This window comes from Lissotriton vulgaris, chromosome 8 (genome assembly GCF_964263255.1).
Source record: "Lissotriton vulgaris chromosome 8, aLisVul1.2, whole genome shotgun sequence".
NCBI lineage: Eukaryota > Metazoa > Chordata > Amphibia > Caudata > Salamandridae > Lissotriton > Lissotriton vulgaris.
The window spans coordinates 1,167,096,810-1,167,109,039 of NC_141696.1; the positions used below are offsets into that span (position 1 = coordinate 1,167,096,810).

The window sequence follows — 12,230 nt, forward strand, 5'->3', positions numbered from 1 at the left end:
TGTGTGTTAGCTATGCGCCAGTGATTGGCTACCTGCGCAGCTATTCTTGTGCCAGAAGCGTCTAGCAATTTGGATTCTTTATCAGGGGTGGTGCTTCCCCTGAGGTTTTGGGTATGATCCTAGCGTTGGAAACTACTAGAGACTCCAAGGGCAACTGTCCCTTAATGTAAGCAGGATCTGCAGGGCAAGGTCTATATTTTTTTTCTATTCTATGGTTAAGAATCCTGGCACGTACGGGACCTTTAAACACTTCGGGGGGCATGTTTAATGACTCCCTTAATCATTGGCAATATTTGCACTGTCTTCTGGGACTGTTCAAATGTATCTAACAGAAAGTCCTCTTCAGCCTCATCTGAGTGCATTGTGACACCATGATAGATGGCAGCCCTATTAATCAACTGTCCAAAACCAATATTGATGTCTGAGGGAGATGGTTTTGAGGAGTGTGTGTGTGGACTTGGTACGTCTGGTATGTCTGGTGGGATAGGGTACTCCTAATCAGGTGGGTCAGTAGGATACGTAAAAGGGTCATCTGGGTCACCCCTTTACCCCATGTCGCCATCATCATCTGGAGGTGTATGAGGTGGAGAAGTTTCAATTGGAGGTGTAAATAGATTTAGGTAGATGAAGTGGGTTAGGAGGAGTATAGGAGAAGAAGGATGCATAGGCGATGTGGCAGAGTCCTTCTTCTTTACAGGCACCGGAGGAACAGATGCTGTGTCTAACTTCCTCTTCCTATATGGCACAGTGGTGATGTGTCCTGTTTCTGGTTCAATATAAATCTTTTTCTGTTTAGGCTCAACATGATTCGGATGAAAAAGCTCCTCTTCCTCAGGAACCGCTTATGGCACAGATTTTTTCAGTTCCGAACGGGGTTGGTGTTGACCTTAGGAGGCGTGATAGAGTCCGTCGGCTTAGCTTTTGGTTCCGAGATCTTTGGTTTCGGAGCCGAAGCGGGATCTTTAGGCTTGGAAACATTCAAAGCCGGTTTATCGTCAGACCTGGAGTTTTTCAGGCCCGATTTGTCCTTAGCGGTGGAAGGCGTCTGAACCTATTTCTGAGCAGAGACTTCTTTTGGTTTTGGTGCCGAAGGTGCCGGTGGGATTGGTACGTGCGGTTCGCTCGGTCCCAAGCTACCGGAAAGCCTTTCTTTTTTCTTCGGAGCCGGGCTCGAAGGCGGGGCTTCTGAAGTGTGTTTTTGGTCGCGACTAGGCCCAGCAGGCAGAGTCTTGACCATTGCCTTCGATTTTGGTGGTGAGGTTTGGGTAGGGGCAGTAGTACTCACTCGTTGACCAGGAGTGATGGGGTCGTCCGAGTCTTCTGCCTCTGATATGATTTGGAGATCTTCGGAATCTTCTTCTGGGACATCTGGGCCTTCGTTGAAGATGTCCACTGGTTCCGGAGCTGATCTCTGCATGAGGTGTCGATGAGCCCTTTTATCTTGACCGGTCTTCTTCTATCGAAAGGATGCGCAGGCTGGACAGCTGGACTCATGTTCAGGTGATGGGTACAGGTTGCAAACCTTGTGATGGTCACTGTGCGGGAATTTTGCTCCACACTGGGGGCATTTCTTTAATGGTGTCCTTTCCATGAGCCGTAGGCCTCAAGGTGTGGATAGGCCCAACGGCTCGCGCCGACGACCGGAATGGAGCTGATGAAAGTTGCGTTGAAAGTTAAGATGTTCGAAGTCAATCCGAAGAGTTATGGAAGTTTTTCACATCAAAGTAGTTTGAAATGTAGATTTCGAACCGGAGAGCAAAAGTTACATCCGAACCCAAAGGCGGAAAAAAACAATCGAAGGATGGAGTCGATGCCCATGTGCACTATCGTCCAAGGGAGGAGTCACCTATCTCGTGACTACAAAGACTTCTTCCAAGACAACAACAACCTGCAGGCATCCGAGCCCAACACTAGTTGGCGATCTATTGCTAAGTGTGAGATCTGCAGCTCATATGCCTCGAACATATATATATATACACACAGACATATATATATATATATATATATATACACAAACACATGCACACAACACATAGATATGTATGTATACACACAAACGCACACACTTATTGAAATGTAACCTATGCTGCGATACAGTGACCTATGCAGATACAATGTTCCGGTTTAAAAACTGTATGACTCACATTGACAGCTGGATGGGCCACAACAAACTACAGCTAAATAGCAGTAAAAACGAGATCAATCTGTTCGGCAGAGCCGAAAAGTATTGGTCTGGGAGTTGGTGGCCTCGGGCATTGGGTTCATGACTGTCTCCAAAACAAACAGTCTGCAACCTTGGTATTACAATCGACAACAAGCTTTCCATGAAAGCTCATGTCAACCGTGTACTGGGAACCTGTTATGGCATCTTGCGGAAGCTACGTAAAATCTTCAAGTGGCTACCAATTGAAATCAGGAAGCCACTGGTGCAGGGCCTAACTGTAAGCTGCATGGACTATGGAAATGCTTTACTGGCCTCCATAAACGAAGACCTTTTTTCTAAACTGCAGATCCTGCAGAATACTGTGGCCAGATTGATTTTAGATCTAACTCCGAGATCACCTTCATGCCCCAATTTAAAACTCCTTCACTGGCTTCCAATTAGGAAAAGAGGGCATTTTAAAATCTTGTGCCTGATACATAGAAGTATCTATGGCATCGGTCCTGGCTATTTAGAAAAAAACTCAAAAGATATCAGCCCATCAGAATCTTGAGGTCCAGCCATAAACTCCTTCTTACCCCACTACGAGTTCGCACTGTCCGAAATGGGGGCGGTTCTTTCTCACATTTTGCCCTTTATCTCTGGAATAAGCTACTGTTCCATCTCTCGTACATTTCAGATAACCAGCGCTTTTGCAGAGAATTGAAGACAGGGCTGTTCTAAATTAAATCAGATATGACCCCAGGTAGTGGAATCTTCCGCAAGCACCATGAGACCTAACAGCGATTTGTGCGCTATATAAGATTGTTTGACTTTTGACCTCTGATGTAAATAGTATTAGAACTTACCTAAGATGCAGTGCATGCGGTGTACAGATGGTTTTGTGGATTTTATGTAGTGGATGTACACCTTCTACACATCCCACAAAATACAATCTTGTCACTGAAACCAACCAGTAATAACTCTGAAGCAGAATTTAGAGAAAATTTAACCATATTTTGATGGATCTTTAATTGTTTTTAACATACTGATTCAACAGTTCAATAGCACACTAATTGTGACATACGGTTCTTCAGCATTTGTGTGCTGATGTGCTTTTATTATATTAAGCCACAGTCGTTTAATCAATCAGATGTTTCATAATAAACGTAGAAACAAATGAAAATTGCATTACTAAAATTACAAGAAATACACAATAAAATTCACTCATCAGAAAATCAATGGGTTGGTTTACATAACCCTTTTTATAAAGTTCTTCTAGGTACTCCATATCCGTATAAAATATCTACAAAACTAAGGTGAACAAACATTAACGTGATATTTGCTTTGCTGAGATTGATTGTTTAGTCGCTTTCATATCAGAATACTTTGGAACATGAAGCAATCGCTGAGAAGGTCTAAAAAAGGACAGGACAATTCCTAATCAACATTTAAGATATATATATTTTTTTGTTTGCAGAGAGCACACTTACTCACCTGTCGCTAAGATGAAGAAAACTACTGCTCTCATCCGGATGCTCATCTTCAAAACTAAGATTAGACCAGCTGCCTGTGCTGTCATCACCAACACTCAAACTCAACTGCTGGTTTGGAGCAGAATCACCCAACTGGAATACCTCTTTACCAAAGGAGCTAAACAAGACCAGAGTAAACTGTGAGTTAGTTTGAACAAGTTGTGGTCAATTGAAAAGCCAGTCTGTTCTTGCAGCATTTAGTTATTTACATATTTATTTATTTATTTATTGGAAATTGCTGATCAAAAGCATCAGCATGTTTCTGTTCACATGAAAGAAGATGTCTGCAGTAATTACAGAAGCTGAATCCAAAGTAAACTTGTATTTTAAAGGGCGATGAAGGGGGCTAGGTATTGGTTGAGCTACAGGTAACAGAAGCCTGACAAATATTACTTACCTGTAATGTTCCAATTACTCACCAATACTCGTCATTACCCAGAGTCCTCTTCCTCGTCGGGGTTCATAAAACAAAAGGTTTGCATAGTTTATCAGGCCAGAATTACCTAGTCTACTTTTAGTAAATACACCTAGTCCATTTACTGTGGCCCTTCCACCTATTTGATCTATAGGTGGGAGCAACTTCTGCCAAATACCCAAGTATGATTGCTGCTTCTTTGGTCAAAGACAACAGGGCTGAGAGGGTAATAAACTAGGAATGTGAAGAGAAGACGGACTTGGAGCAATGAAGATTACCCGTAAGCAGTACCCCCCTCTTTTCAGTCTTTCTCACCTTAGTCCTTACAATACAAGTTTGTAACAAAGAAGAATATACTAGGACCATGGGTAGTTGGGGGAAAAAAGACAGAGGAGAAGGAATGAAAGAATTATCTTATCGAAGGTTGGATAGCAATTTGAAAACAGTGGGGGGGGGGATGCGTCACACGGATGATTAATATGTATAGCTCTAAGGAGTATGGGAGGTCAGATATAGGGACTATGTGTATCTAGTAAAAGGAAAATATTACCTACCCTGCAACAATCTATTTGTGGCCTGTAGTTTCGTATGTTGTGCATACTCCTGCTATCTAATGTTGGAGGTGGATGCTGCAAGTTGTTTTTCTTAGAAATATATTTCATTTTCAAAGTGACTTACAGATCCCTCCTCTTAAACGCACATTTCACAACAACAGACCACATTTCAGATTGGAGGTTCCCCCCAAAGAGTGAGGGAAATCAAGTGAAGAGAAGTAACGCAGGATAGTATATGTCCACAGATGCAATGTGAAAGAATATATAATGTATTTAATCTGAAACTTAAACTTGCATCCAGGAAGGTAGGAGACATGTGAATCTACAGCACTACAAGCTAAAAATAGCGAAAATTAAGGGAAACAACAGTCTTCCATTTGTAGAATTTGTAGCTGACATGCTTTGCATAGATTAAAAAGCAGAGCTCTCCCACAAAAAATGGGAGCTTGCGAGCAGAGGTGGCATGTCCACACAATAATGCCTCGTGAAAGCGTGAGGTGTAAACCACGGAGCAGGCTTTAGATGTCTGTTATCAGGGTGAATCGATATCAATAACCCTGGACAAAAGGCTTCTTGAACGCGAACGTCGGCTATTTATTAAAATCCGTACAATGAAGTGACTTACACTGGAAATACTTCTTTCCATGAGAATTCCATGAAATGTATTGGATCTGGCAAGAATGTAATGGCTCAAAAGGTGGTCCCATGAGTCCATGAAGACTACATTAAGGCCAAACACAGGACCCAATGGGGTTACTGGAGGTATAACTCTATTGAGGCCTTCCACAACTGCATTAACTACTGGGATGGTAAACAAAGGTCTATGCTATGTGTTCTGCATGAAAGAAGCTAAAGCTGGAAAATGGAGACTAGTATACATTTATGCCAGCATAGAATTCCGTAAAAGTAACAGATATCTAGTTTCTTTGCTTGAAGAGGTTGTGCTCAATCATGACAAAATAGTTTCCATTTTGCTGCTTAGCAGTCTTGTGTGCTGGCCTGCTAATTTCACATAAGACAAGCATACACTTCTCTAGAACTATCAAATAAACAAACTTTTAGAGGTTAGGTGTCAAACTGCAGGATTAATTTCTTTAAGATTTGATGTCTTAGTTGCCCCTAATACCAAGTTAAAAAGTAGGCTTTCAGGAGTAACTTCTTGTGTGGGTGGATGAACATGTCCAGTGGTACTGGGTTTCATGTCTGTCTTCAAACTATGAGAATGACTGTCATGGACGCTTGTCTCATCTTCATCATTAAATAAGAAATTAGATATAGTTGAAGAAAAGCATAGGCAATTATCCGGGACCAGTTCATCCATACATCTACAGAGCAATGGCCAAGGACTGTGGGTATGGGAACCTGAAGGTGAAGCTTGGGCATTTTGTGTTTTCTGTTGTTGCAAACAGCTGCGGCTGTAGGAATCCCCTTTTCTGAAAGTACTGTTGAAGTACTTTGGGATTCATCTCCCATTCATTTAAATTTTGATGCATTCAGCTTAACAGGTCAGCACAGGCGCTGTCCACCACCGTCAGATGCTTTGCTAGATCCTTTGCCATGTCAACTGTGCCAAAATGACAAGTGAGGCGAGTGAGTTCCACCATGCTTCTGGATGTAAATTGCAGTCATGTTGTATGCCACACAAGAACTGTCTAATTGCAAGTTAGCATGTAAAAAGCTTTGACTTCCAACAGTTTTCATGCTTTTTTGTACTTGCTATGTCTAGGTTCCCTGAACAGTCTGGTTGTGCAGATGCACTCCCTACTTCACGATTGAAGCATCTGTGGAAATGGCCACGTGAGGTGTTGAAACAAACCGCCCAGTAGCAAGTTATTGTCATTGCCCAATGTAAGATTTTGCTGGACTCGATCAACACTAGATCTTCCCACTGTAACTATTGCATGGACATACACTCTTTTAATGGGCAGATGTACAGTCAGGAGTTCTGAAATACTGCAATGCACGACACCAACATCCCCAGCAATTTCATGTTTGTTGTCTGTTATAGAGCAGAGCATCTGGTAAAGAGGGAGCACCCTCTGAAATGCAATCAACTTCTCTTGGTTCTTCTATTGGTTGGGATAGGGTTTGCCTATAACTTTGTCCGAAACTGCTAGCAACAAGCATTTACAATGCAATGGTCTCGGCATTATTAAAAGTAGAGCTATTGGCATTGCTCATGACATTTCTTTTTTTTTCCTTAAATCATAAATAACAGCACTCTGCACTCAACAGCACACACCACTCTGCACCTGCACTCACTGCTCTGCACACTCACTCTGCACTCACTACTCTGCATTCTGCACTCACTACTCTGGACTCACTACTCTGCATTCTGCACTCACTACTTTGCACTCACTACTCTGCACTCACTACTCTGCACTCACTACTCTGCACTCACTACTCTGCACTCACTACTCTGCACTCACTACTCTGCACTCACTACTCTGCACTCTGCACTCTGCACTCACTACTCTGCACTCAATAGTCTGCACACTCTCTACTCTGCACTCTCTACTCTGCACTCACTACTCTGCACTCTCTACTCTGCACTCTCTACTCTGCACTCTCTACTCTGCACTCTCTACTCTGCACTCACTACTTTGCAGTCTGCACACTCACTACTCTGCACTCAATAGTCTGCACACTCTCTACTCTGCACTCTCTACTCTGCACTCACTACTCTGCACTCTCTACTCTGCACTCTCTACTCTGCACTCTCTACTCTGCACTCTCTACTCTGCACTCACTACTTTGCAGTCTGCACACTCACTACTCTGCACACTCACTACTCTGCACACTCACGACTCTGCACACTCACGACTCTGCACACTCACGACTCTGCACACTCACGACTCTGCACACTCACTACTCTGCACACTCACTACTCTGCACACTCACTACTCTGCACACTCACTACTCTGCACACTCACTACTCTGCACACTCACTACTCTGCACACTCACTACTCTGCACACTCACTACTCTGCACACTCACTACTCTGCACTCACTACTCTGCACTCACTATTCTGCACTCACTACTTTGCAGTCTGCACACTCACTACTCTGCACTCACTACTCTGCACTCACTACTCTGCACTCACTACTCTGCACTCACTACTTTGCACTCTGCACTCACTACTCTGCACTCACTACTTTGCAGTCTGCACACTCACTACTCTGCACTCACTACTCTGCACTCACTACTTTGCAGTCTGCACACTCACTACTCTGCACTCACTACTCTGCACTCTGCACTCACTACTCTGCACTCACTACTCTGCACTCACTATTCTGCACTCACTACTTTGCAGTCTGCACACTCACTACTCTGCACTCACTACTCTGCATTCACTAACCTGCACATGGAACAGCAGAGGCCTCCCGCTGGATGATAATCCGCACTCAGCTCCATTGCAGAGGCCGCTGGACACCGGGATATACACTGCACTTAAATCCTAAGCACTTGGCGGCTGTGGTCTCACACCCTGTAACATGTAATGAACTGGGAACCAGGGGGCAGATTTACAAGCCACTTGCGCCTCTTTTGCGTCACTTTTCCCATGTTAAAAATGCCTTGTAAATAAGCCCCCAGGCGTTTAGCTGAGTCGCGCGTGCGCTGCACCACAGGGGGTATATTGCACGCGGCCCCCTTGGAGATTGTAACCCATTGAGTGCGCCAGTCAGGCTGATTCCCAAAGGGTGCACCAATGTAAGCTCATCTTGGTGTAGCGGAGACTTTATCTCGGAGCACCAACACACAATGATGGTAAATACCGGGAGACACTCTGCTTTCAGCTGCGAGGCACGTGCAATCTGCTTCTTGGGACATGTACTGCATAGCTGCCAAGTTTCCCAGGGCCAGGCGTGAGATGCCGGCGCGGAACAGTTTTTTATTTGTGTTTTGGATTCTGAAATGTACTTGTAGTCCCGTTTTATAACAGAAAGAATGAATATGACTACGGGTCCCAGAGTTCAAAGAAAAAAAATGGACTGTAGCAGCATCACACATGGACCTGGGGGCCTTGTTAGCCGGGCTGGCATTGCACTTTTGTAGCCTACTCTGTGAGCTCAAAGTGCACTAAAGGCCCGGTGGGCATGCGCACACTGCACCCATGCAGCCTGTTCGGAAATGTAGGCACTCGAACGCACGGCACGTGGTACAGAAAGTAGAGTCTGGTTCTAAAGGCGCAAATACATTCGGCTTCACGTGGCACAGCAGTGCCTTCCCCTGTGGGACTCAGTGCACTGTCGAAGCAGCTTCCTGGCAGACAAACCGCACTCAGGAGCAGCACACCAAGCGCAGTGTATGTGCGCCCTGAGCTGGCGCACGCACTGCACGTGAGACGCTGCTCCCTTACCAACTCAGTACCACCCCTACCATAGCGGACTCTGCTCTCTGTAGGACAGTGAACTCCCTTACTGACAAACACGCTGCACTCCGCTCCATTACTGCCAGCTCGGCGGGCGCCGGCCCCCTGCAGCCGCACGGCATTCGGCACCTGCCCACATGACGCAGGAGACGCTGCTCTCCTGCAGAGCTATTTTGCCTGACAGCAGCACCCCTACCCCAGCGGGCGCTGCTTGTGACTGGTGCAGAGCACTGTGTGTCTGTACCCCTAGCGCAGTGAACAGTGCTTCCTGACAGCCTCAATGCGCTCGCTTCCTCCTACACTTTCGGCGCAGTGGTACCGGCTCCCAGCAGACACACCATACTCGGCTCCTGCACACACACTGCATCGGCCAGGCTGCTCTATGACGGGTTCACTGCACTCTGCTCATGTGCAGTGGCACTGGCTCCCAGCAGACACACTGCATAGGCCAGGCTGCTCTATGACGGGTTCACTGCACTCTGCTCATGTGCAGTGGCACTGGCTCCCAGCAGACACTGCATAGGCCAGGCTGCTCCATGACTGGTTCACTGCACTCTTCCCCTGTGCAGTGGGCACTGCCCCTCGCAGACACACCATACTCGCTCCTGCGCACACTGCATAGGCCAGGCTGCTCCATGACGGGTTCACTGCACTCTGCTCATGTGAAGTGGCACTGGCTCCCAACAGACACACTGCATAGGCCAGGCTACTCCATGACGGGTTCACTGCACTCTGCTCATGTGAAGTGGCACTGGCTCCCAGCAGACACACTGCATAGGCCAGGCTGCTCCATGACGGGTTCACTGCACTCTGCTCATGTGCAGTGGACACTTGCTCCTAGCAGAAACGCCATACTAGGCTCCTGCGCACACTGCATAGGCCAGGATACTCCATGACGGGTTCACTGCACTTTTCCCCTGTGCAGTGGATACTGCTCCTCGCAGACACACCATACTCGGCTCCTGCACACACACTGCATAGGCCAGGATACTCCATGACGGGTTCACTGCACTCTTTTCCTGTGCAGTGACACTTGCTCCTAGCAGAAACGCCATACTCGGCTCCTGCACACACACTGCATCGGCCAGGCTGCTCCATGACGGGTTCACTGCACTTTTCCCCTGTGCAGTGGATACTGCTCCTCGCAGACACACCATACTCGGCTCCTGCACACACACTGCATAGGCCAGGATACTCCATGACGGGTTCACTGCACTCTTTTCCTGTGCAGTGACACTTGCTCCTAGCAGAAACGCCATACTAGGCTCCTGCGCACACTGCATAGGCCAGGCTGCTCCGTGACGGGTTCACTGCACTCTTCACCTGTGCAGTGGATGCTGCCCCTCGCAGACACACTGGCCTCAGCTCCAGTTCAAATATTACAGTAGATGCTGCAGGCTGGCAGGCTCACTGCACTGGGCTCCTGGTCAACTTCCGGGGTGGACATCGCTTCCTGGCTGGTAGTCTGCACTCTTTCAAGTGAAGATGCTGCACCCTTGCAGATTCACTGCACTCAGATGTAGATATGGGCGAGCCACTGAACCACAGACACGTGCTTGGCTCTGGCTCAGCTCGAGGTCTGAGTGGAACCTCGAGCCAAAAACGAGCCGAGCTTTCAGGAGGCTTCAGCCGCCAAGCTACCCCACTGCCTTTTACTGCAACAGAGCAAGTGCGGCACAAAGCTACCCTGTTGGTTGTTTTGTAGGTGAGCTGATAGTTAAGACCGTGCACATGGGCGAGGGGTGTTATGGTAGTGATTTTTTCAACAGTCTGACCTAAAGAGGGTGCTTTATATTCCAAGAGAAGATGATTTGAAAAATCAAGAATATTTCCCACTAGAGCATGTTACAGCACTGTACTGAGCCTCGATTGTCAGCCCATCGGAAATGTGGCTCCACAACTAATGCAAAGTGCAAATGCCGCAGTGGTGTGGGCTCTGTGGGCAAGCCCAGAGCTCGGCAATACATGTGTTCCATGTCAAGACCTGTAACTTGTGGCCTCTCCAGGGCCTCTGTTAATGTATATCACTCAGGGTCTTGTGCTTTTCCTGAAAGGATGTTCTTTGTTTAGACAGGTTAACAGGTAGTATCAACTTTAAAATACACCCTTTCGTGTTTTTTTTTTCCTAGACATACTTCTTACTATACTTGATTTTACAGGTGATGTATTTTTGTTTATTAGTGATGCGTCTTTGAAGAATCTTTGATTAAATGGAAGAGATTTTATCCGGTAGCTGAATAGCTCAATGAGAAACAAGGAAACATGGGAATATCCCGGCTTCCCTATGTGACCAAATTGTGTGCTTCTAGGCAGTTCCTTTATTTCACTGAGCCTCTCTGCCTTCATCTTCATTGAAATACCTCAGATCAGAATGTGCGCTGTAGCTTACACTGTGGCTCCATCGCTAATAGCAGCCCTCGCTACACATAGGCTGCAAATGGCAGCTGACAGTAGGACGAATGTGTAAGTTCATGTTTAGAAATGCCACTTTAAATAAATGCCACTTAATGCAGTGGCACAATCTAATGCACTAAAGCATTTCCATATTTAAGAAACGCACCTTTTGGAGTGTGAAGAGTATTTCTCATTTGTTTACATGCCAACTGTTGAACCAACTACTTCCCAGAGATGTCGATGGCTCGGCTCGTGTTGTACGGCTCTTGGGGCCACGTCAGACTCCATGGATCTTATTTTCATTCTGGCTCCCGCAGCTTCCACCAGATCATGCATTACAGTGACTGGGTGCATCTGTTCTGATGTCTTTACCGCCTGCTGGGAAGAGAAGGGGTTGGAAGCAGCTGTGTGTGGGTTGGGGGAGGTAAGGGGTGAAAATAATTCACCGGGCCACAATTAATTTATTTTGTCAGATCAGGGCACACCTCGAGCATGCTGCATGCGTGCGTGCCAGGGGACAGACGCCTGCTGCTAGGCGCTTTGGAACCATACTCGCGAGCTAGCTGCCCCTCGAGCGCAAGGAACTCAGGAGGCCTGTGTGACGTTGGCGCGTTAGGAGTGCGGAGAGTGGCGGCTTGTCACTAATTCATTACGGCCAGTGTTCTCGGGGTGAATATTGCCACGGGAGACGAGTTACTTTATACGTCCACTTTCTGTGTCACAGCCGTGAATGCATATTTCGGTAAACAAGAGGACACAAAATAAGTCCACAAAATATAATATATATATACACACACATAGAAAGAGGTCTGTCTGTGT

General features: G+C 46.4%; 1 protein-coding gene across 3 annotated transcripts in view; it reads right to left on the minus strand.

The window, feature by feature from the left end:
• AKAP11 (A-kinase anchoring protein 11) overlaps window positions 1-12,230 on the minus strand; it is a 229,971-nt gene that overhangs the window by 98,039 nt on the left and 119,702 nt on the right. For all 3 annotated transcript variants that reach the window (XM_086935024.1, XM_086935025.1, XM_086935023.1), the window contains one exon: window positions 3,638-3,793. In XM_086935024.1, coding sequence (XP_086791150.1) covers window positions 3,638-3,793 — 156 coding nt within the window. The remainder of the gene's footprint in view (window positions 1-3,637; window positions 3,794-12,230) is intronic.